Raw genomic sequence first — 27,153 nt, 5'->3', positions numbered from 1 at the left:
GAAAGCATAAAGCCACTACAGGTATAAGCAAATCCTAACCTGCGACTGACAACACATACATATTAGCAGAAATTATGTTCTCAGTTGAACTGTGGCTTCCCTATATACGAAAAATAACTGTGGGTAATAACTCTGTGTTGTAAAAACAATGACATAACTATTCATGGTACAGAATAATATGAAAGGTACTACGTCATTAACCTAATATGACAGGTACTATGTCATTTACACTTTTGATCCAGTTCCAAACTTATGAAATCAATACATAATGTGTTGTAAAAATTCAAACAAAATGTTTTTAAAATAGAAAATTAAACTACAAATCAGAGTGTGAAGTGGTAGATTTTTAATTTATCACTGAAAATTATCAAGAGCCTAACATGATACAAGCCAAGAGAATTATCTTTGGGGGACATATAATCTCCTCTTCTCGTAAAGATAATGCTAAAAGACAGACCATGGCAATGCTCTGATGAAGAAGAGAGTGTAAGTCAATTCCCATAAGTGATTCATTGAATGGGGCCTTAAGTAAATCAAAACAAAATAAAGCCCTTTCTCATATAGCTCACTAACTTGAATTTTAGCAATATGGCTAGACATGGACTTGTAAGGGGGAGTCTACAAACACCCTGAAGCCTATGAACAAAGAGTGTGTGTGTTTGTTCATGTGGGTACATCCTTAAAGAGGTTTTCTTATCCTTTTTTTGAGTCAAGAACCTCTTTGGTAGCCTATGGTCCCCTCCTCAGAAAAATGTCTTTAAGGCCTAAGACATAAAGAATTGCAAAAAATAAAAAATAACAGTTATGAAAATGATTTTTAAAAAATTGTAGCACAGTAATAAATATGCTCCTTTATCAATACCAAATAATATCTAGCTATCTAGTTAGACAGCTGTGATGGTGATGATGATGATGATGATTTTCAGCTTTAACCCAAGGTCACTGAGTTATGTCCCCAGTTCTTTTTATTTTTTGTTTCGAGACAGGGTCTTGCTAAGTTGCCATAGCTGGCCTTGAACTTGCAATCCTCCTGCTTCCATTTCCTGGGTAACTGGAATTACAAGAGTGTGCCACAGCTCCTACTTTATGACTATCTCAACTCTATAGTAATAAGAACACAGATATGTTGCAATATTGCAGCGTTTAGTTACAGTAAAATGAAATGAAAATTTATGTAGTTTCTATTGGTGGCTTAGTCATAAGTACTGTTAATATTACTATAGGGTGTTGCCTGTGATCATATTTGAAGGAAGTGGTAGATTTCTGTTATAGGTATAAAAAGTATTCCCATCCAAGTTCACCATCCTCCTAAATTCTGAGTGCCTTAGATAAAGAACTTCTGATCTACAATCTATGTCTTTATCCATCTTGAAAGAATTTACTAATACGCTTCCAGGAAGGTAGAACATTCTAGAAATGTTAGAAAGCCCTCATTACTTACTTCATGGACTGGCGCTGGACCCTATACTCACAGAGCCCTAAGCGGTCCCAAGCACGAGGTGCTTTTTGAGGCAGTACAGTGATGGAGAGCTCTCTGAAGTTCTAGAACATTCAAATGTCCTTTATTATTAATTTTATATATTTTTAATGTTCTTCATGGTTCCCTAAAAACAGAGTGACTTACATAAAGCATAGCAAACAGTTGGAATCAGAAATGGGTGAGTAAAAGAAAAATCAGCCTAGGGGTATAAAATGAAATGGTACTAACCTAAGCAAACAATTCAACAGGGCTTTTGAGGTATAGCCGGGTATGCAGGTCTCTGAATTCAGGCACATCCAGTGACTTACTGACAGGACATCAGCCTCATCATCAGAACTTACATTATCTACATCAGGAGGTGACAAACTATTCTTAAAGGGTCAGACGACATATATTTTCGATTGTGCAGGCCTCACACACTCTGTCACAAATACATATCTTTCCTTGCTGTGAGAGCATCCACAAACTTTGTATAAAACAAGCATCATATGTTCCAATAAGTTTTACTTATAGACAATGAAATTTGAATTTCTTATACTTTTAACAAGTTATGAAGTGTAATTCTTTCTTTGATTCCCCTCCCCTGCCCCATCTAAAAAGGTTAAAAAAAAAAAATCTTAGCTTACAGGCTTACCAAAACAAGCCGGGAACTGAATCTGACCCATAGGACTTAATTTGCTAGCCCCTGATCTACAGGATCAAGTTCCCCCCCAAGACATCTCCTTGACTCTAGCATCCTTCTCTTTCCTCAGGCCTCTGACTATGTCCGTGTTTTAGGTTTATTCACAACTACCCACAAAGCCAAACATGGTGATCCGTAGGCAGAAATGGCTTTAGATTTTTTCTATTTCATGGAAATAAGGAGGCAAGCCGGAATGAATTAGCAGGGAAGAAATGGTTGTGTTCCCAGTGTCCTCATTAAAATAAACATACACCCAAAAAGGGTAGAAAAACCTCAACATACAACTTTCTCTAGTTCAAGGATCATTTGTTAGTTTGTTAGAAACATATAAAATATGTATAAATAGCTGAATCATTTAATTCATGCATTGTAGCATTTATAGTACCAGCTCTCTCCATGAAAATGAGGCCATATTACATTTCACAGCACACAATCAACTTGGTGCAATCTTGATAAGAAACCCTTCATTCCCATGCCATTCGGGGATCTCTGAGCTTCTTTCTGTTTTGAGACAAAACACTGGAGTAGGCCATTGAACTTGGCAAACTTGGGTTGTCTCTACTATTATATTGGCTTACAAGAAGACTGCAGGGAATTTATTTCATCTCTTTAATGTTCCCATCTAGGATTTTGTAATACTTATAATTAGTCATTATAGAGAGCTTCTATGGTAATGAATAAATTGTATGAATAAGCCTTGATGAATATAATGAAATAAAGGATTATGCACAACCAGAGAAATCCTGCTGTAATACAGGGAGGTAGCAATTACCCTCTTGGTAATACCACACAAAATTACTGTGTTCAACACAGGTCATAGTGGCCCCTCTCCCCCTCCCCCTCCCTGAGTTCCACTGGGGACTGTTCTGTGTCACCTCTGTGTATCTTCTTAATACTGGCAATGAGGCTGTGTATATGACACAGGCTTCTTGAGCCATGAAAGAGTGAAATTCTGTGCTGAGTTGTGGAAATGCCAGTGAAACCTCTCCTAGGTCCAGAGAACAGGCCCATAGCTTGTGGTGTTTTGGGAACTTGTAACTCATGAATGCCTGACTGTGCAGAGCTCACATAATGAACAAGGCAATGTCTAGAGTTACATGTAAGTCTCTGCAACTATTTCTAAGAACACTTATTCTTGAGCACATGCACTCAGCCATTAGAACACTGAAGCCTTGTATTACTAAGGTGAAACGTTGGGTTTGATTCCAAGGGACTCCTATTCCTAAAACTGGCCACAGAGCCTCATCCAAGCTAACATTTATTGCCTTTTAGCAGCATTTGCTAAAATCCACATCTTCTAAAAAGTTACATAACATTTCAAAGAGGCCCTTAGGAAAATCACTTTCAAAGCAATCGCAGCATCTTTTTAATTTCTTCACTGCTTGAATCTGCATCCTCAAGGACGAAATTAAAATACATGTTTACATAATCAAACTATTCTTCATTCTCAGAGTCATAGAATCTATTACATGAACTGGGTTGGGGGAGTCATTGAAAAGGGATACTCACAATTGCACATCCTAAGGTAAACAGGGGCATGTGCACTAACTACTCCATATGTTATCCTAAGATGAGATGGGATAATATATGGAAAGTTCTTGGGTAATAGCTCATTCGCTTCCCTTATTGGAAAAACCTAGTTACCCACGGTGCTTTCTGGAATCATAAAAATTAATGATGTGAGGGATGTTTATAAGACTTTTTCAATCAAAATCTCAACACTGAGAAGAAAATGAGAGAAACCAGGTGTTCCCATATTTTGCCATTCACAGAATGTGGCTGTAATAAGAAGACGTACCCTTGACAGCATTTTGTGTCCCACTGTGAAGACACAGAGCATGTGGTTCGATCTCTGTGCAGTAACTACGATTCTTTTCATTCAAATAATGTAGCCCTTCTCTAGCATTACATCCAGCCAACGCTGCCCTCTTCAACATGGACAACAATCTCCTGGGTATAGGGATCCAGACCTTTCTAGTACCTATTACTGAGATGCTGAATCAGGATTGCTGAGAAACTTGGACTTCCTTGACTTCTGAGAGAATAAAGCAACTCTCCCCATCTCTCTCCCAAACATCCTGAAAGATCCCTTTTGCAGTTTCACAATTTCTAGGCACTCCTCATTGATTTCCAACGAAATGGAAGCAGTATCTGGTTGACAACATCCTTAATCCTGAACTGCAGTTTGGTCAAATTTTTATTTTATGGGTGGCCCAGTTTCCTTTTATCATCTACAAATCATACTTACAACTTGGCTCAAATATCAGCAGCCTTGGTGGAAACAATCTGTTCACATTTACTGAACACTGAAATGGCAGTAAAATAAAATCATTACCCATACTTGCTGAGTCTGAGAACAAATAAAATTTATTTTCTACCTCACATCACCATAAAGAAAGAAAAAACATGCGTGATAGTGGGGATAATGTGTGTTTGCTAATCTATGCCATTTACTCTTTCTTAAAACATACTAAGGAAAGTCTCTAAATTAAATTATTATTATCTGAGATATTAGCGGTAGATAGCTGCCAAAATATTATTCAAATGAAGCAGCACTACGTTATGAGTTACCTAATCCAGCTGATGGCCTGATGTTTCATTCCCTTGACGAAATAAACAACTGCTTAACCACAGAGAAGCTCGGAAGATTTTAGCTTCTCCTTTGGGTAACTCTCAAAAGGCTCATCTCAATTAAATGAGCTCCCTTCAGACTATTTGCTTGTAGGCTTGTTTCATGAGGTGGTGAAAACCAAATGAGTTAATGCACAGGAAGACCTTGCCTGGTGCCAGATGCATAAGTGCTCAATAAATGTAGGCAATAGAGAGATCACAACAGAGTGGGACACTTCTAACAAAATATGCTCTAAAAAGCAAAACTCCTGGTTTTTGTATAGGGGATCTTTTCCTTAATTATATGAATATATAAATTCATATATTTATATATTTATATTTATATAAATATATTTACATATTTATATTTATATAAATCCCTCAGTTGGAATTTTAATGTTGAGTTTTATTTAACCTTTTTAAAAATCTGTATGGTTAATTTAAACCCCAGGGATGACTGGTAATCCCAGTAATTTGGGAAGCTGCGGCAGGAGGATTGCAAGCTCGAGGCCAGCCTCAGCAATTTAGCAAGACCATCAGCAACTTAGACCTGTCTCAAAATAAAAAATAAAAAAGGACTGGGGATGTAGCTCAGTGTCTCTGGGATCAATAGCCAACACCAAAAAAAAAAAAAAACCCAAAAACCTGAGGTATGGATGCAAATTTTTTCTCTTATTTTTTAGTAACTACTCAAAACACTGTCATAATAGTGACTCAATTATTCATATAATTAAGGAAAAGATCCCCTACTGAGAGTCAGCAAGTTAGAGCTTTACCTGACAGGACATCATGATTACTGAATGGATTCTTGGTGCTTCATGAACAGGAAACAGTGGAATAATACAAAGCTGAATTGAGGCTTTAGTGTGTACCTGAACTTGGTCTAGCATTTGCCTAAAATGGTTTTCTCTGCATTGCCCATTATATAATTATTGGCATCTCTTTTTCTGATAAGATGATTAAACAGTTTGAGAAGACTTAAGAGGAGTGCGTGAGGGGAACATAGGTTGAACTGTCTATAGAGAAAAAGGCCAGTCAACCCAAGATATTTTAAAGTTGTAAATTTACATCTTTCAAATGCTGCTCTTTGGTCTGTCATTCTATCTCCAGAATGTCAAAGTCTGAGGGTATAATGTGACTCACTCACTGATAAACCACCTGAGAGGGAGAGTTTGTCTTTACCATTAAAATTTTTTTTTTTTTTGTAGTTGTAGGTGAACAGCATGCCTTTATTTTATTTGTATACTTTTTTATGTGGTGCTAAGGATTGAACCCAGCGACTCCCACCTCCAAGGCAAGCGCTCTGCTACTGAGCTACAGCCCCGGCCCTGTCTTTAATATTTGTATAGAAAATGTTTCTTGGTAAGTAAGAAACAAAGCTGTAGGAAATGGTAGAGCCGTTTTCAAAGGGCATGTGATAGAGAAGTGCTAGATGTATAGTTTGGTGATAAGAGTTTCAGTTCAGGTTCACATCACCAATCAGTCAGCTAAGAAGATGGCCACAGCGTCCCCGCCCCGTCTACCCCTGCCCTCCACTGTGGTGCTGAGGTTCCAACTCAGGCCTCACATACATTAGGCAGGCACCGTATCACTGACCAACACCCCCAGCTCCTGAAGGTGTTGAATACTATGTCAGCTATAATATAAAGAGCTTAAAGAAGCGGGCTTTTAATTTTCCTTCCAGAAGTGAACTGCTAGGATTCTTTAAAAATACACACATACTTTTGAGCAGGGACAGCCTAAATAAAAAGTAAATAATTTAATAAAGCTAACTTAGTAGAAAAAGGATTTAAATACGTAGGAAAAGTCAGTTGGGGTTGTTGTTGCTTTTGGCTCAAGTCCATTGCAAGACTTACTGGGCAGAAAGTTTATAGAATATAAAGGTTGTGGGTGGGGTGCTTCACTTAGAAAAAGTTAATGCTGTGTTTTGAGTAGTTAGTTTGAATGAACTGAAATCTTTAGGTAAAGAATGTAAGGCTTCAGTAGATACAGTCCGTGAAACAAACAGAGCTACTAGTTTGGTCATTCAAGAAATATTTACTTAGTGAATAAACAAATACTAAGTGAGGATTTTGACAGGAGTTTGTAAGAGAAAAAATTATCAAACCCTTCAGGGGATTAAAAACAAAAACAAAACCAGAATGGGACCACTATCGGAGGATGAAAATTTCATTGTTTTTTAATGCTGGACAAAAATTATAATTACTGTCTTATATTGCCAATTTTGTTGGAAATTGGAAGGTGTGAATCATCCATAAAATAATAATCAGAAAAGGATGTAGATGAATGAGGTGTGTAAGAATAAAATCTCAAATTTTATTTATTGGAAGTCATTTAAATCAATAAATAAAGTCTGCAAATGATTTTCAAAGCCCCCAGTCAGCATAAATTAAAGAAAAGGTAATTGTATATCATTAGACTGGATGTAGATGTTTGGTGGACAAAAATAATGATTTTTAAAGTAACAAAATATGTAAAGCAGATGTTAACTAGATGTTTAAAGCAAATGTTAATCTAGCATAGAAATGAGCTTTATTAATGATGCAGCATTTGATATATTTATGTAAATATTTTGGAAAAGCTTTGTAACAGATCACAGGATATATAGTTTTACTGCCAAAAGTTATATTTGATGTTAGACAGATTGTTTGCTGTCTTTATATTATAGTCATGCTTCCACAATACCAATTATAGCAAAATCAACTTCAGGAGTACATTTGAAATACAGAAACAGTTGCTGATAAGATTTTAATGAACGTGGCACCAGCCAGATGATGAAAGCCATTTTACACACCACATGCCCTCAGAGAAAGTTATATTTCAAATTCTAATTCAGTTGTACTTTTGCAGAGATTTAAAATATTTTTGAATCTCGTGCAACAATTTATTCTAAACTGAAAACAATATATGAATATCAAAAGCAGGAAAGAAGGGCTGGGGATATGGTTCAAATGGTAACACACTCGCCTGGCATGCATGAGGCACTGGGTTCGATCCTCAGCACCACATAAAAATAAAATAAAGGTATTGTGTCCACCTAAAGCTAAAAAATAAATATTTTTTTAAAAAGCAGGAAAGAAAAATAAAACCAAATGTATAACAAATTCAAGGCTTGCAATAAACCCATTAGCTTTCCGGGAAAACTTTATTAAATTTTTGTTAGAAGAGCAGCAAAAGGAGTTTAGAGGCCAGGGTAAATCTGAAAGAAGGAGTGTTGGGCTTGGGGAAGATGGAAGCCGAATAGCTTTGGGGGCTCCAAAAGGTGAGGGCATTGGGTGTGTTTCTGACCTCAGAGGAGAAGAGACCTAGGTGGACTTCAGCATCCCCCAGGGATTTTCAGTGTTCCAGCATGTCAAAGCAGGAGGCCAGCCGTTCCCACACTGCTGAGAGTAGTGAGGAAATATCAAGGCCCTTAACCAGACCCATCAAGATTTTCCCAGAGCCTCAGAAGTTTGTTGGAGCAACACAATAACCTCAGGATACCCAGGAGAGAATGAAAGAGAGAGTGGCTAAAATGGAAGGGGCCTTTCAGTTAAGAAAGCACCTGGGCTAGATCAATACTGAAGGTCAAACAGGGCAAAGGATGTGGACCTTCTCCAAGGATGTGGAACAGGCAGAGGCCACCAAGATAAGGGGAGCACACACACTACCCCCACTTCTGGAGCACTTTGTAAGGGAAAGGGATTGAATTACACATTTCTGATTAGCTGACTCAAGTTCATTTGTTCACTAAAGCACTTCCTTTGTAAGAATGACACAGATATGGTAAAGTACAGGTAAGATATGAAACGTTAATGATATATAGGAATTCAGATGAGGAAGAGGTTGGTTTCTAGCTGTGATGGGTTAGGTCATTCAAGATTCCTCCTTCCACAAGGGGGAGGACACAAAAACTAAAAATGCTAGTTATAATATAAAATAATAGAACTAAAAGAAAACAGTTGATGAATAGAAACTGCCAGGTTGAAATCTGGGGGAAAGCAGAAACTTAGAGCAGGGAGATACTTTCTTTATTTTTCTGGTGTTTATTTTATTTTATTTATTTATTTTTACAGGGAGATACTTTCCTCCTTATCAGGACATATTTGCTGATAAGAATCTTTTTTCTTCAGTCATACATAGACACAATACCTTTTTTTTGTTTGTTTTTATGTGGTGCTGAGGATCGAACCCAGTGCTCACTTGTGTGAGGCAAGCGCTCTGCCACTGAGCCACACAACCCCAGCCCATGAGAGACTTTTTAAATTGATTTCAACAGCCTCACTGGTAAGGGTGGAACAGAAATTAAAGCCCCGGATCCACATAAGTAGGGAGAATAAAAGGTCCTCACATTATTCTGGGCTCCTAAGAGCCAAAACCTGAAAATAAGAGGAAGCAGAATGAAGCCTCATTCCACTCTGGAACCCCTCTCCCCAGGGATAGCTGCCTTGGCATGTCAACCCTATGTGAGGTGTGGGAGGGGACTCCCTGAGAAGTCCTATCCACAAGCTTAGTCCTACGTGCAAAACTACAACCCAGATTCACATCAACTGGGTGATAAAAAAAAAATGTTAAATTTAAGTGGTCCCAGAGTAGGAGAGCTGCCAGGCACAAGGCAGAACTACACCAAGTAACTCATCCTCCCTGAAAAAAGGCAATTCATCCTAAGCCTCAAAAGAATATTTGCAAGTAATTTTTCATCAGTAATGACAAATACCCCAAAATAATCAAGCACAGAAGAACTGATCAATAAAAGGGGAGAGTGAGAAATGTAATAAAAATATAGATCCTGAGAACTAATTTACTGCTTTAAGAATTCTGTAGCCATTTATTCAACAAATATTTATTGCACACCTACTCTATGCCAGGCTCTTTGGCAGATGCTGAACATATATGCTGTGCTAACAGTCATATGAACAGATCTTCCAGGGTCTAAAAGGTCAATTAAGTCACCATTACATTGATGCTTATTTATCTTTACTTTCTGAGTTCTCCTAATACAAAGACTAAAGTATGCCCATTACTATTTAGTGATAGATCTTGAGATAAACAGTAATCTCTTAGGACTGAGACTGACATCATTGACTCTTTTCTCAGATTCTCATTCCTTAAAGGCTCCATGGTGGAGTTAAGCCTAATTATACCCTACGCAAACCATGGAGTGACATGTATTAACAGAAAAGTGACAAAGACAAAGAAAACTATCTCAAAGAGATGTAAAGCTCAATGTTAACTATATTTATCTTTATAGTAAAGTCCAAACAGATGGTCTATTATTGGGAATAACAGCATTAACTGGATAACATTGATTTTAAGGTAGATGTGGAAACAGCTGAAAGGACAGGAAGGGTGGAGGGAAGTTAGATCAATATTTACTTATATGCAGATTGCCTTTCTTGACCAAAGTTGTTGCCAAAAACGTGCTAATACAGTATTTGGGTTACTTAGTTGTGTCTACACTAATAGTCAATCTTCTATTCAAGCTTTCACAACAAGGATTCAAATTGTCACGTCTATATTTCTGCATTTGTTTTCCTGTATTAAGTATTTGGATGGTTGTCATTTACTGAGCCTTCAGAACAGTATAACCTGTGCTTGCTTGCTTTCTCTCTCTTTCTTTAATGATGTGTGCTTTCTTCCTGGGTATGCTAAACCACAACAGTACAGTGTAATAATAATGATCAAAATCATTCTTGTCCCATTTCATAGATGAGGAAACAATAGGCCAGACAGGTTACAACCTGAAACAGAGGTATAGAAGGGGCAGGAACAGGAGTGTCGATATTGGACAGGCCTGAATTTAAATCGTGTCTACATCCCTGGTGTTACTCCTCCCCTGGAGATAATACTCAGTTTTCTGAGGTGAACTTCAGTGTGTATGGGTCAACGGCCTCTAGAAAGTCTTGGTTCCTCATCTAGAAACTCATGTCTTGCATGTGGCTCTGAGCTAAAACACATTCTGAGTTAACATTTAAAGTTTGAGAGATTCCATGTGTATTTGCACATGGGCTTGCTGTAAATAGTACCAATAGTACCCATCTGGCCCTTTTTGGGAACTTGGATTGGTAACTGGATTGTAACTGTTTTTAGGTTAAATAAAAATTCAGAAGTCCTGTTTCAGTTAGGTATTTCAGGTGTTAATGTAATCCTACAGCCCCCACAAAAAAACAGAAGGTTCAAAATGTATAAATAGAAAAACCAAACCCCATTCCTCAATTTTCTCACTTGTGACTGTGCAGAGTCCCCAGGATGGATTTGTAAAACCCCTGTCCTCAACTGTCCACTTCTACAAGCTTTTGCTAACTGGAGGCATGAAGAAGAGAGAACCCTCATCCCTTTCTGACTAGTGCTTGACGAAGCCCCACATTGGAACTAGAAAGCATTCTTGATGTAAGCAGGGAGGCAAGAATAAAACCCCATTATAGAATAAGTAATTGCTACAGCAGCTTGTCATTTAGATGTCACCCCTTAGAATCTTACAGAAATTAATCATATAAAATAGGAAAACAAGTAATCATCACTTAATATTTTACAAGAAAATTATGATACTGAGTCTCTTTCCTTTAAAAATCACTCCTATAAGAGGCAGATGAACCCCAACTATTGCCCCACCCCAAACTGATGCCACCTTTCCTCTTGGGCCAGTGTGGTTCCCTGAGGCCATAGAGTCCCCACCCTTTTCCCTTGCTGCTCAAGTCACACTTCTAGTACCTGCATGGTCCCTCTACTCTCCTTCCCCCTGCAATTTTTTCACATCCTGTCCAGCCCACCATAAGTACTGTACACCTCAAAGATATTTCAGCATTGTATAAGAAAAATAGTAAACATTTATTAAACATCTGCAATGTGCCAAACATACGTTTAACTCTTTGAGAGAGGACTACCTATTTAGTGGTCACCACAATCATCTGAGGCTTGCAGTGTTGTGGTTAAAGATGAATGTCCACAGCCAGACTGCTGGGCAGGATTTTAATCAAGGCTTGTAGACCACATCTGGGGTGACCCAAAAGCTGTCCTTCCAACTCTTAGAGTCTACGATTGTTGCTGTCATTTTCCCCACCTTTATTGGGGTATAACTGACAGAACTGCTGCTATTTTTAAGGATGCAAAATTTGTAAGAGTCTGTGTTACTATATAGGAAAGGAACGTTTTTTCTCTTTAATAAGCCTTCATATTTTGCAATGAAAAGGAAGAGCTCAGACTGATTCTGGAGAAAACTGCACACCCGCCCCCCCAAAAGTCCCCTTATCTTGCTCCACCAAATCGAGGTGCTAATTCTCAATACTAAACTTGAGATGTCACTCAATGTCAACAGGGAACCGAAGTATGCTAGAGGGTTAAGTCCTGCCTGTATATAAGTGCAATTTCCTCCAGTTAGCCTAGATAATTGCAGTTTCTTCTATGAAAGTCTGTCATTAAAGTCCACTCCAAGAAAGTTCCGTGGTTAAAACCTCAGTGACTGTCGCTGACGTGTGCTCAGCGATCAGACCTGGCAGAACCGGAGTCACCTCAGCCCACCACCCACTCTGCTTGCGCAGAGGTCCCATCGAAGAAAAGGCGGGTCTGGGAGCGCTGTAAGGGGAAGAAAGGGAATTTCCTATCTTTGGTCCTGTCTAGATCCAGACCCACTCTGCAAACGCGGGAGGTCTCTCTCAGGCGCTATCACCAACAAGCGCGGTTCTGAGAGGCGCTGCGAGGAAAGGAGCTGCCTGATGAGGACTGCTCCGGGAATCCCGGACCCCACCTCGCCCTCCTGCTTTTCCTCCTCCGCGCCTTTCTCTTCCTCCTCCTCTTCCCGGCGCCCGAGCCTCCGCGCTGCGGTGGCTGCCTCCTCCCGAGTAGGGTGGGACCCCAGTGCCCAGGGGTGGGTGCAGCACGGTAGGAGGGGGCGGGGAGGCAGGAGACTGGAAGCCTACCGTCCTCTGTTTCTTGACCCCAGACATTCTGGCTGGCTGTGGCGGAGCACGGGTTCTGGGACCAGAGACCGAAGGTCGCACGGATGGCGGCGGTGATGGTGGCGGCGGCTGCTCGACTCCCGGGAAGGAGGTATAAAAAGGCTCCGCAGACACGTCGCACTTCCCTTGACCAGCCCCCTTCTCCTCCTCCCGCCGCCCTCCTCTCCGCCCCGTCGGCTCCGCCAGCAGCGCCCAGCCCCGGGGACCCGGCTAGCTGCCTGGGCGGGGTCCCGGGCCCGGCCCCCTACTCGCGGGCGCGCGCTCTGCCAGCCCAGGTCCGAGGCAAGATGTTGCAATCCGAGCTGTAGATTGGCACTCCCCGCGCGCAACCCCGGGTCAAGTTCGTCCTCGCCCCCAGCACACCTAGAGGGTTCCAGGGCGTCCTCCACCTCTGGCTCCATCCAGGCCTTCTGGACCCAAGAATTTATTCGGATAAGGGCAGAGATGCTTGAAGTCTCAGGGAGGCACGCCGGCACGGTCCTCACAGGGCCCTGAGGTGCAATTTGTCTTCACATACATCACTTAAAAGTCGTTATAGATTGAGAGATCCTTACTCGGCATTCCCCTGAGCTTTGCTGTAGTGCTCAAGTCCCCCCAACCCCGAACCCTTCCCCATCCTGGCCCTGCCCTAGGCAGCAAGTCCTACTTTCTCTCTATTGTACAAATGAGTCAATCGAAACGTTCATATTTTGCCAAGATTATATTCCAAGCGAGAGGATTCAAACCAGGCTGTCAGCCCCCACCGTGCAGACTTTGTACACCAGTTGCACCAAGCAAGATGATTAGAAAATCGTGAGGTTCAAGAATCACTTGTGCACTATGCACCAGGCACCATGCTAAGGGGTTTACATACATTTATTCCATTTAAGCTCACAATACTATCCTGACAGTACGGACTGGCCAGCAGAGGCACAACCCCGACTCACAAATTTAGGTAAACTAGTCCAGCTCCAGGCAATAGCCAGTGGTAGTTCAGAGACTTGTTTCAGTACATCCCCCAACTAGGATGGGCTCCGTAAAGGAGAAAAAGGCACAAAGTGAGAAGGCTCCTGGCCCCAAGGTTTTTTCAGAGATCAGTGAGAAGCAACTCTGAAAAGACCCAAATGTCAGGTAGGAGCAGAGGGGAGGAAGAGAAACTGCCCCAAGGGAGCAGTCGCTTAGTTTCATACTTAACTCCTTGCATGGTGCCACGAATAGATTAATATGACAGTGCCCTCAAAAGAACCAAGGAGGGCTGGGGATGTGGCTCAAGCAGTAGCGCGCTCGCCTGGCATGAGGGCTGCCTGGGTTCGATCCTCAGCACCACATACAAACAAAGATGTTGTGTCTGCCAAAAACTAAAAAAAAAAAAAAATATTAAAAAAAAAGAACCAAGAAGACACACAAGAGTCACAATCATTCTAACTCTGATCTGCTTTCTGTGAAAGAACTGGAGAAGTTATATTCTAAGGAAATGAAAGATGGAAATTTCCCTTTATACCTAATTGTATTTCTGAATACTGCCAATTTTCCAGACAGCATCTGAAGATCTGAGTATTCACTGACTTCGTTTCTCCATGGGAAGGTGGAAAAAAATAAATTTGAGTCAAAAATCTTAAAAGGCACCCTGCATGTCTATAGTCTTGAGATGTCAGCTTACTTATTTTATTCATTTTGAGTAAACTGCAACCACTCCCTTCAAATGCAAGCATCTAGGAGGCAAATGCCGATTTTGAGTTTCTGTGCTGCACACAAACTAGATCATTTTGAATTTATCTGAAGTTTAAACAGCAATATCCTGTTTTTATTTCACTGGAAAATCCTTTTGTATTAGTTCCAATCATATCCTGGACCTTGTCAAGTTCTGTCCTAAAGAGAAGGTAAGTTAAGTGTAGATTGAGAAACCATGCAATTTGAATGATTACTGTGTTTTAGTTCATATTGCATCTTAAAAAAAAAAAAAGAGCTGTATTCTTGAAACAGAAAGAAGTTAAGGGTAAATCCCTAAGGGCTACTTCCTGGAAAAGAAATACATAATTATTATGACCTGGGAAAGATTTTTAGATCCAATGTAAAACTTGTGTTCTGGGAAGGAAGATAATTTGACCAGATCACTAGTTAGGCTAGGCAGGGCCGAAACTCAAACCCAGGTCAGCAGACTCCCCAAATGCTATGACCACTGAATTACTCATCTTCTAGGTTAATTATTTCAAGACCCCATGATAACTGTAAACCAGAATGTTTATCTTGTTTTCAATTTAGTTAGTTTTCAAATAATACTTTGGAAAAACTTTTTCTTTCTTTTTAAAAAACTGTTCCAAAGGCATGTGAAATTGGAGGACTTAGCCGTCTTGTATTTGAGCTGTGTTCTTTATGACCCTTTAGTGTCACAGTTTAGTCATAATTCAGCATGGCAACTTACTAAAAAGTTGAAAAATAAATAAATAAAAACCTTACTTTCCTAGGGTCTTTCTTCCTAAAGGCAATGTCTTGAATTCTTTTTCATCTGTCTTCTTGATCCTATGAGAAAGCCTTCCTGCTGAACAGATATGAGCAACTAGAGAAGCCTAATTTAGGGAGTTTATGACTCTGGCACACAAGAAGTGGAGAAGATTCATTCAGGAAATGGGAGGAAGGGTCAAGGTTTGTTCATTCAAATGGACACATTCTCCATAGCTTCCTCATTAATGTTTCCTCCAAGACTCTCCTGTAAAACACGGTAGACTACATTATACCAATATATATAATCCTTGATATTACTCACAACACTCACATGAGGGCTGGTCTTTCTCCTTATTTCTTCTTTCCAGAAACTGGTTGGGCTTGAGTATGTTAATAAGGTGGTGCTTACCAGTTGATCCTTTTATTGTTTAGAGGAGTTGGAATTGGCCAACAGAGGAAACATATATAAAGAATGTTACTGTTGGTGAGATATCTATGACACAGGTTCCTAAGCCTTTTAGAAGGTCTCATCCCATTTTCGTGGATCCAGCAAGGAAGAACCTCCCCTGGATGGTCATCACAAAGGAATGCAACTATATTCCCCCCTAGTGGCTGTAATGCTTAAATGCTAAAAGAGACCTAAATGTTGAAACTCCCTGTTACAAAAAGTGCAGCATTCCACTGGGTAAGAATGCACTTAGTGAAAGTCCTCTCAGCACAAGCATTATGTAACAAATAAGAGCAAGCCATTGTCCCTGTCTTCAAGAAACTCACAATCTATTTGAAGGAAACAGACTCCCCCTAACCTCGTAATTTTAATATAATGGATAATTGGCAAAGGTAAAAATGATAAATGCAAGCCTTAGACATTTTATTTTGACATATCACATATATACTTTACTAATATTTTGATATGGCTTCTATCATGGTATGGGTCTACTGATGGGAGTTCCACAATCCACTTTCATTAGCTAGCTTTAACCATTTTCCAGCTGGGGATTTTAAAAAGTTAGACATTAAGGGCACTTAAGAAACAATCAGAGAAACAACTATCTTGATTCCTTCAAGATCACTACTTTCCTTATTCCATCTTTGTTGTCATGCCTGTGACTAATCCAACAGTACAATTTTGAGAAGTTTATCTTTCTAAAACATCTATCTGTTTTTATAAAAAATACAACTCTTTTACCACTCACATATTATTCATTTAAGTTACATCTAATTCAGTTCCTTACTACACTAACAAGTAGTGGGGCATACATAAGTTAAAGAACAAGCAATGGATGTCAGCAAGCATCCCACTTAGGTGCTGAAGGGTGTAGACTTTACAGTGCATCTTGCTGTTGAAGGACATTCAATTTGTTGTGGACCTTCATGATTTCTTTTTCTTTTCTTTCTTTCTTTTTATTTTCTAGAAGAAATGGAGAGTACAGATTAAACTGGCCAGTCAGCTACAAGAAAGGACACTGTGGGAGCAGTATGGAAGGACATCCAGTTCCATTTCAGGAGAAGGGAGAATGGAGACTGATGTCATGATTTTCTTGAAGAAGAGGATACATGAACTGAGACTAAAAACAGGTTTGCTAGCCCTTCCCTCTCCAAAGTGCATGGTGTGGAAATTTAAAAATTGAAAGGCAGAGAGATGAAAGAAATAATATGGCATGCTCAGAAAATTATAAGTATCTATATTGCTGATTTTAGGAGACAACAGAAGAGCAGGAAAGGTTGTAATAGAAGACATGCCACAGACAATCATGCAACAGTGTGATTTTGCACGTTCTCTTCATGCCCATCAGAGTGTGTTAGCCATAAGACTGGTCCTCATTATAACTTGGGACACTTCTCAGGTCCAAGACTAGAAATCATTGTTCTGAGGTGTTAATGGTTTGGTGAAGGAGATAGACATATAAACAAATAATTCCAAAGAAATGTCTTTTTTGTTTGTTTGTTTGTTTTTGTTTTGGTACTAGGGATTGAACCCAGGGGCACTCAACCATTAAACCACATCCCCAGTCCTTTTTTGATTTTTATTTTTCATTTTGAGATAGTATCTTACTAAGTTGCTTAGGTCCTCACTAAATTGCTAGGGCTGGCTTTGAACTCACAATGCTCCTGCCTCAGAGCTGCTGGGATTACAGGCATGCGCCAATGCACTCAGCTCAAGGAAATGTCTTAAATGCTGGAATGAATGGATATTCAGAGTAATAGGGAAAGTGCAAAACAAAAAAAGTTGGAACAATGACTGCTACTGACAGGAGATGCTATGGGTGGTGATATTTAACTTGAGTTTTTAAGGATAAAAGGAAACTAGATAGGAGCCCCCTATTTACTGATGGCTAACACTGCCTGAGCTGTCTTCTGGCTTCATGAAGTATCATGAAGTATCATCCCACCATGATGTTCCCTGGGTCTCCTTTTTGAAGTACCCTAGCCTATCACTAAAGACAGGTAAAGTCGAAAGAGAAAAACTAGTGACAACTGGAGATGACACTTGCAACAATGACCCTGTAACCAAAGTTTGCCCAGAGGGAAATGTCTTCACTCCCAGCCAAAGGAAAACCTTTCTGCTATTTTTTAGGTGGAATGCTGTGCAAAGTTTTCAACTATTCCTTATATTTGTTTAAAAGGAAATCTACTTATTAGTGTACTCTTACATTCCACAAAATAGAAACTATTAGGGCATTTATGGAAATGCTCTCCAAATTTCAACGGATCTCAATGAAAACAACAATTACAAGCAAACCAATTAGTTCAGTTAATTAATTGACTGAATTTTTCATCCTTCAACAGATTCTTTTAAAATATGTTTAGCAAAGTGGCAGAAAACTTAATCCATGTTGTTTAAAAGATTAAATCAGAGAAATAACCAAATTTAGATCATTAACTTAAATTATTTAACTGTTACTTTGTTTAAGTTATGGAAATATCCAATTTAAGTTTTAAGTTTAAACTTAGCTGAACTTTAAGAATCATATTTTAAAGAAATGTAGGAAGGAGCTGTGTGTGGTGGCACATGCCTGAAATCCCAGAGACTCGTGAGGCTGAGGAAGGAGGATTGGAAGTTCAAAGCCAGCTTCAGCAACTAGTGAGACCCTGTCTCTAAATGAAATGTTAAAAGGGGCAGGGATGTGGCTGATAGTTAAGTGTCCCTGGGTTCAATCCCCAGTATCAAAATAAATAAATAAATAATAATTATAATAAAATAAAAAAATATGGAAAAACAAATCAAAGTTATAATTAAACAGATGTGTCTTTAATTATGAAAAGATATGGGTCTATATAGTAAGTGCTTTATTTTCCTTTTATTGATTTTTCATTTAGACAAACAATTCTGCTCTGGACAGGAGGGAATTCTTTGAAGCCCCAGAGGTTCTCAAACATTGTTGCATGAGAACCTGAGAAATGTGAAAAAATAAATCTATATTATCATTATTAGGGAATGTCATAGATATTGTAAGCAGACAGTTAATTTGCAAAGAATCGGAATGCTCTATAAAGAGCATAATTTAGTTTATGAGTGGGTTCCAAACCTTTTGGAGGGATTTTATAAATTTAGGCAATCACATCTTAAAAAGATGAGCAGTAGAAAACCAATATAATCTCTCTGTCCCTCTCTTAGATAAAAATAAATGGTCCATAACTAGTGAGACTTTGGCCTCCTAAAAATATTATAAGAGAGTTTATAGGAATCCTGTATATTTTCTGAATAAGTAATAGTTCAATTGATATTCACTTAAAATGTTATTGAAGTCAGTAGATCTTTATAATAATATTTTCAGTCATCAAATACTAAAAATCATCCACAATCATCATGTTGTATATTACAATCATATAAGGAACCACATACCTGCCTAATTAAATCAAAATCTAGTGATGGTGGGGAGGTCCTAGGTATTAGGCATATTCATTTTTTTAAAAAAATTTTAATTAGTTATATATGACAATAGAATGCATTTATGCACTTTGATATATCATACATAGATAGGATATAATTTCTCATTTTTCTGAGTGTACATGTTGCAGAATCATACATACAGTAATAATGTCATTCTACTATCTTTCCTATCCCCACATCCCCTCCATTCCCCTCCCATCACTTCCCTCTACCTAATCTAAGGTAATGCTATTCTTCCTTAATGCTCCCCACCTTATTGTGAATTAGCATCTGCATATTAGAGAAAATATTTGGCCTTTGGTTTTGTGGGATTGGCTTATTTCGCTTAGCATGATATTCTCCAACTCCAACCATTTACTGGCAAATGCCATAATTTTATTCTTCTTTAAAGCTGAGTAATATTCCATTGAGTATATATACCATATTTTCTTTATCCATTTATCTATTGAGGAACACCTAGGTTGGTTCCATAGTCTAGCTATTGTGAATTGAGCTGCTATAAACATTAATGTGACTGTGTCACTATGTATGCTGATTTTAAGTCTTTTGGGTAAAACCCAAAGAGTGGGATAGCTGGGTCAAATGGTGGCTCCATTCACAATTTTCTGAGGAATCTCCATACTGCTTTCCAAAGTGGTTGCAATATATGAGTGTACCTTTCTCAGCACATCCTCACCAACATTTATTGTTTCCTGTAAACTTATCTTTAAGAGAATCATTGATTCTCAAACGTTTGGCAGGATCAAATGGCCTGGATGGAGGGCTTGTGGAAATTAAAGATTGCTGTCTGTTCCTGACCAACCAAGTTTCTCATCCAGCAGGTGGAAAGTGGGCTACACCATCTGCATTTCTAACAAGCTCCCTGATGATACCCATGTTGTCCAGAGATAACACTCTGCCTTAGATATAGGTCCTCCAACTCATCCATGCCTTCTCATGTTTTATAGTAAATATATAAAATAAGTACAAAGAGAAGAAATGTGTATGTTGACGAGATAATCTTGGATGTATTCTAAAAATTCAAAATCTAATAGAATTATGGGAAAGGAAACAGACCCACAATACTTAGATTTGACTTGTCACTGCCATCATCTGGGAAGCTTTAAAATAGAAATCTGCTGTCTGGACTTCCTTCCACCATACCATTCTAGAGATGTCTGCTGGGGGTGGAGGGGCCTGCAGCAGAACATGTTACTCCCTCAGGTGATTCTGCTGTGCAGCCAGGTGGGGAGACCCCAAGCCAGCCCACTGGTTCTCCAACTTCAGCACACACAGAAATCCCCTGGAATGCTTGTAAAACACACATTCCTGAATCTCACCCTGGAATTCCTCCACAAGGTCACTTATCTCTCATTTTAGTGGAGGGCTTTTTATTAGGCTGGCTTGCTTTTTCTCTCAATGTTTTGTTTAGTCTGAGCTCTTTCTTTTCTTCTCTCTCTCTCTCTCTCTCTCTCTCTCTTTTGTGTGTGTGTGTGTGTGTGTGTACACCAGAGATTGAGTCCATGGGCGCTTAACCACTGAGCCACATCCTCAATCCTTTGCCCTTTTTTGTATTTTATTTAGAGACAGGGTCTTGCTTAGGGCCTCCCTAAGTTGCTGATGCTGGCTTTGAACTTTTGATCCTCCTGCCCCAGCCTCCTGAGCCGCTGGTATTACAGGTGTGTACCACCATGCCTGGCTCTGAGTTCTTTCTTTAAGGGCTTCTACCTTTTGGACACCAAAATCAGAAGACTTCGATTATAGTTTCTATTTTCAATCCTGAGTCAGAATGGTCTTGGTTGAATGGTGAAGAGTACAGGATATGAAAACATTAGGTGTAGAAATCAGCCAATGTTTAAAAAATATTGCCACGCCACTCTCCTTATTCTAATAATTAGTCATTCTATTGGTTTGTGGTGCTTCCTCTATTATGTAATGTAGCTGGCAGAGGCCACCACTAACAATCATTGAGTCACACTACCAAATCCTTACCACTACTTAACATGGAACCCATGTGAGAAGCAGCTCGGTTTTAAAATCTGAAACTATTTTTTGCCTGTTTTCTCTTCCAGAAGAATTATCAAATTATTTTATTAAGCCCCTTCCCTGCTCCCTAAAATTGTGTAGGGTTTCTGAAAGTGAAATAAGTAAATAAATAAATTAAATATGGAATTTGGGAAGAACTGATACAGAGATTAAATTTCCTCTCTGTCACAGGGTCTCTCTCTTTCTTCAGTTTTCTTAGGTCTCATACTCACATTCAAGTAACTCCTAGGAATTATAAATGGATTTCATACACTACTACTATCATTCTTATTTTGGAGCAATGCTATGGGTTTGGGGGTATTGTCTGATACTCAGTTACTTTGTTAAACTTTATTGATTAATAAAATAATAAAATTATATTTCCTTTTTTTGGTACTGGGAATTGAACCCAAGGGCACTCAACCACTGAGCCACATCCCCAGCCCTTTTTCTGTGTGTTTTATTTAGAGACAGGGTCTCACTGAGTGGCTTAGTGCCTCACTAAGTTGCTGAGGTTGGCTTTTTTGTAAACATTTATTTTTTAGTTGTAGGTGGACCTTTATTTTAATTTTATTTGGTGCTGAGGATCAAATCCAGTGCCTCACGCCTGTTGGGCAATCGCTGCACCACTGAGCCCCAGCCCAGCCCTGAGGCTGACTTTTGAACTCACAGTCCTCCTACCTCCACCTCCTGAGCTGCTAGGTCCTTTTTTCCTTACAAACATAATTCGCACCACACAATGAGAAAAAGTAACCCAGAGAGTGGAATCAGAGGCAGGTAGAATAGTGGGGCTGAGTTACTTCTACAAGTGGTCAGCCTCAAACTGTCTTTTATCAGCATTCTGAGTGAGGATATGAGGGTGGGCCAGTCTATTAACAAATGTATAAGGATATACCAAAAGAATCCTAGGCTTGGAGGCATATTTTTTGGTCCCTTCTTCTGTTCCTTAGGGGTGGGTGCTGCAGGCTGAGCATAGCCCCGGGCAGCTGCATGTCCACTTTGAGTGCTTTTCCTGGATTTTTCTGTTGGAGCTGTGAAAGGAGCCCTTTCCCTTAGTTAGGAAGTGTCAATACTGTGTATAAAACCAGAGATGCTGGTGGTCACTCCTATGTGTACAAGTCATAAAGAATGACTAGTGAGGAGAAATCTAGTAGTGTCCAAATCCTGGTCCCTGTCAGGTGTGGTGGTGTAGGCCTGTGGTCCCATCTAATCAGGAGGCTGAGGCTGGAGGATCGCTAGAGCCCAGGAGTTCCAGACCAAACAGGGCCAACATAGTGAGATCCCCAACTCATAAATTAGTTAATTTCTGGTTCCTGCAAGTTTTCGAGAAATACCCTACTTCCTAGGGCTCCTGTGGTTCTGTGAGTTATTCCAATAGCCACCTGGTAAATGTAACCCTTTATTTTGACTAGGATAATTAGAGTTGGGTGGCCTCTGTTAGGACTAACACATAATCACTACATTCTTGGACCACCGTGAACTGCATAAAGAGATATGTGTGAAGTTTCCAGCATGGTGTTGAGCAGCACTCAATAAATCTACAGAAGGGAACTGAACCGCATGCTAATCTAGAGTTGCCTTTTCATGGCCAACAGTTTGGGGTTTCAAAGTTAATGGGAAACTTTATTATAGACTCTCACTTATTTCACATTTTTAAAGAGATAAAATAGAAATGTCTTGAATCCTCCCCCAAATTGGAAGACAGTCAAAAACATATAAATTTGGTGACACTTTTAGTTTATCGTGGAAGTAGCTTCCAGTTGGCTTCAAAGGGACCCTCTGCCCTCCCTCTTTCTGCCTTAAAGTGGGTCACATTTCTCTTTCTGTAAAGGTAACACAACTTTGTCTGTAGAGGTTCCTTCTGCCCCTTGTCTTGGGGAGAGAGGAGAGCAACCCATGTCACAGGAGACAAAAAAATCAGCACCCAAAAGTGTCTAACAAGCCTTATTGAAGTAACCTTCCTTTGTCTTCCATGAGTTTCCCCCACATATTTACCCTCCTAAAAATTACCAGCCCTAAAAGCCCAAACCTCTTTTCCTTTGTGTTTTCACACCTCCACAATTTATCAGCCCTTGGTAAAAATGACTTAGACATTCTCAGGCCTAACTGCTTTGGGGGTTTCTTTTCTGTAAAGCCTCCCTACCCATTTGCATGTAAAATAAGCCTTTTAACTTATTTATTTAGCTTATTAATTTGTCTTTTGTTAGTCCCCAGCCAAGAGGTAGAGGAAAAAATTTTGTTTTTTAATTTTTATCCCCTCCCCTACACCTGGAAGCTCCCTGGCCATATTTCTTAGCACCACCATACTCAGGAGCTGTCTCCAATTATTGTTACCTTTAACTTTCTGACATATCTGGTGCAAACATGGCAAACTGATGTCTATATTTTCCATCAGGAGGTCATGATTTTCAAGTATCTAATATTCATATTCTCCACTGTAAATTCCATGAAATAGCCAACTGAATCTCACAAAATGTTTTTCTTGATGTTTACCAGGTTAAAGAATGTATCTATAACCACAGGTTGGCTGTGAATTCTTTAGTGAACATTTTAGCTTCAGTGCTAACTTCATGTGTTCATCAGTGACATGAGCAACTTCTTTGCAGAATAATAACTTCTGAAGAGTGGAAGAATATTGCTATTTACAATGTAGTGTCTACATGATCCATCTGTAAACTAATCTTTATTATTCTACAAAGCTTAGTCTGACATTGCAAAAATCTTAGCAAGCAGTCAATTAACTGAGTTTACCCAATACAGGACAAATTCAAGGGTGGAACTATATAGGTGTCAAATTCAGCTGCTTCTTAATCTTTTGGTAAAGGTGACTGCTGCCTGAAACTAATCCCAAGAACTCCTTTCTGGGATTGATGCCAGAGGTTAGGAAAGGCCTGTACTTCCTTATGTGTTAGCCTCTGAGGTGTTGCACGTTGTCCCCTCTCCTGTTGTGTCGCCTTAGGAATGGGCTGGACTAATGACAGACTTCTGAGGACTAACAATACATCAAAACTGATGGAATGTCCCTTCCAAGATTAGGTTACAAAAAGGCTGACTGCCATCAACCTCACTCTCCCCTGCTATCTCTGGCTCCCTCTGCCACACTCTGAGCTGCCCTAGGAAGAGGTCCACCTGGGAAGGAATTGGTATCTCCAACCAGTAGCTAACCATGGCCTCAGGCCTGCCAACAGCCACAGAGCAAGCTTGGAAGCAAATCCTCCCTTCGTCAAACCTGAAGATGAGCAATCACACGCAGGACAGAGTCACTAAGGTGAAACATCTGATCCTTGAACCCGCCTGACACCTTGATTGCAGCTTTGATCGCACCCAGAGGCAACAGCACCCAGCTAAACCATGCCTGGAATACTGACCTATAGAAACATCAAGATCATAAATGTGCCTTGTTGAAGACCACTGCATTTAATGCAGCTATGGATAACTGATCTACACCATTGCAAATACAATGGAATATCACTCTCTCCATCTTACAGAAGAAGCAAACAGCTCTGAGTGTTTAACTTACCCAGCTTTGCCTTGCCTCATGTATAAAGGGGCTCAACTGGGTTCGGTCAGGTCTCTGTTCTCTGCTTCTCTGCACCTGCCACCTCCGAGTGGCCTGAAACAGTAACATATTTCAGTTCCAGCCAGGGCCCGGATGCGGCCCACCATGCTCCCTTCAGGGCATTCAGGTATTGGTTAGCAGTGTAGTGGCTCACACACTTCATCATCAAGTACTGCCTCAAGTCTATGGAATGGCACAATGGGAACTCTTGGGCGGGCTGTTATCTCCGTTCTTGCTACACCTGCATTCCTTGCAATTTTATTTGTAAGGTCCTTTCAGAAGGACAGCCAGAATTTCAAAGTTTGGAATGAGAACATAGAATATATATTTTTTCTTTCTGGAAGAAATTGGCCACACTCACATATTTTGAGCTGTGAACCAAAATTATTTCCGTATTTTTAAGTATTTGAAAAGAATGGTATTATTTCAAACTTGCAGCACAAACAACTGCTGAACCCCATAGTGTGAGTAAACTTTATAGACCAAGTTGAAGAGAGGTGCAAGCTCTTGTAGAAGTGCAAGGAGGACCCTAGCTAAAACAAAATTCTGGTACTCCCGTCTAAATCAATTACGAAACGCTTTCCATACCTCCTCCCACTTTTCTGTTCATACTGGTATGTGAAATTTTTGTCCACATGAAGATGAGTCAGTCAAGTTGAGATGTTTTTGAGCAGAACCTAAAATAAAATGCCAGTAAGTTGAATATGTGTGTACTTGTATCCCTCCAAAAAATACTTGTTTGTAACAGGAATTGTGATATCATTACATGTAAACCATAAAAGTCTATTTTACTGAAAGGCAATTATTTTAACTCATTTGTCCCAGGATAAGCCCACTACTTGGGTATTGGATTCACACAAGAGACAAACATCCCCCAAAATGACAGATGGATGAGAATCTCTCAAACTGGCACATGGTGTTCTTTTCAAATAAATTAGGGGGAAAAATCCATGGGATTCTGTAAACTTTTCTCTGTCTAAAAATCTGTTCTCAAACATAGTCTTAATTATACATTCCATTTCTTAATCTACTTGGCATGGATACCATTTTTAAGAATTCTGCTGAGAAAGTACCAACTTAACTCATCTGTGGTCTAATGCTTGGGTTCTTTTATAATTACAAATTCCCAAGGTGGTACAACCAAGTGATGTTGAGTTATTAAGATTAACTTGTTATTTTAGGTCCCTCGCTTAGTTGACTAAGTCGAAACAATGAAGCTCACACACACAACATTTGACACTATTGTAAATGCTTTCATATATTAACTAATTTAACCATCAAATTTAGCAGCTGTTAAACATGTAATGTTGCTATTCCATTTTATAGAAGAATAAATGATGCACAAAATGACTAAGTAAACAACAGAGCCAAGATTTAAACCCAGAGGGTCTGGCCCCACAGTGCATGCTTATAGCTGTTATACATGCTGTCCATTTGATGCTTATGGATACAATAATTTTTACACACTTTTGAAACAGAATAAAATTGTCATGAACTTGGCATTATTTGTGGAAAAGTCATCCTCAATAAGTGAAAAGAGGAGCTTAGATGGTTTTAGAGAGCTACCTTTTGTTTTTTAATTTTAGTGATTTAAAAAAAAACTTCTATAATTTTTTTCACATACCTTCAGCAATACCAATTAACTCTTATCTCTTGAATTATGCCTCAAGATAGAGAGCCTGATAGGAAGGAGCATAAACTATGTTTAACCATTTAAGGAAGTGCTGGGATGTTTCCCAAAGCAGTTGCATCATTTTATTATCACATCAGCAATGCATAAGGGTCCCAGTTTCTCCACATCCTCACTTGTTATCATCTGCCTATTGTTCTTGTTATTACTAATTATTATTATTGTCATCCTAGAGAATGTGACGTGGTATCTCATGGTTTTTGTTTGCATTTCCCTGGCTATTGGTATTGAACATCTTTCATTGCTTATTGGCCATTTATATAACTTCTTTGGAGAACCTCCCATCATCACTCAATGCTTTCTCTCCCTCTTTATTTCTTCCTCTCTATCCACCCTGTACTAGGGATTAAATGGAGGGGCACTATACCACTGAGCTGTAAATCCAGCCCTTTTTATTTTCTATTTTGAGACAGGGTGTCACTAAGTTGCCCAGGCTAGCCTTGAACTTGTAATCCTCCTGCCTCAGCCTCCCACGACTACCATCACTCATTTTGCTTCAATTTCTCCTCTAATGGGGAAAACTTTTGCAACACAACTCTCTATCACTGGCTTCACTCACCTTGTTACAATTCATAATATCCAGCAAATAGTGAAAATACATTTATAAAGTACATAAATCAGCCAGTGATTACTTATATTGTTGAAGTCATGTTATTAATAGAGTCTAAGACTTGAATAAAGACTCCAAGAGCTCAAAGCCCATTACAAATGGACTTACCTTATATCTAACAGGCTTTACTTATCTGAAGGCACCATTTAACCTTCAACACTTTATATATGTGCCTATAACTCAGGACAAGATCCAGTCACAGAATATCAGATGAAGGATTCAGAATAGAAAAATTAATGGTTACATAGTATGTCTTGGTGCCTTTCAA

General features: G+C 39.4%; 1 protein-coding gene across 3 annotated transcripts in view; it reads right to left on the bottom strand.

Moving 5' to 3' along the window:
• The window catches only part of Papss2 (3'-phosphoadenosine 5'-phosphosulfate synthase 2), a 100,421-nt gene extending 75,752 nt beyond the window's left edge, over positions 1-24,669 (bottom strand). For 2 of the 3 annotated variants that reach the window (XM_058583230.1, XM_058583231.1), the window contains exon 1: positions 24,547-24,669. In XM_058583230.1, the coding sequence (XP_058439213.1) occupies positions 24,547-24,654 (108 nt within the window). In that variant the 5' untranslated portion in view covers positions 24,655-24,669. Of the gene's footprint in view, positions 1-12,667; positions 12,912-24,546 lie in introns of those variants that run through there. The other variant, XM_046456811.1, reaches the window with a different exon arrangement.
• Positions 24,670-27,153: the final 2,484 nt, after the last annotated feature.

This window comes from Marmota monax, unplaced genomic scaffold, assembly GCF_021218885.2.
Source record: "Marmota monax isolate L192 unplaced genomic scaffold, Marmota_monax_Labrador192_F-V1.1 WCK01_AAM20220418_F8-fsc00166, whole genome shotgun sequence".
Lineage (NCBI taxonomy): Eukaryota > Metazoa > Chordata > Mammalia > Rodentia > Sciuridae > Marmota > Marmota monax.
This window is presented reverse-complemented; position numbering and strand designations above follow the sequence as displayed.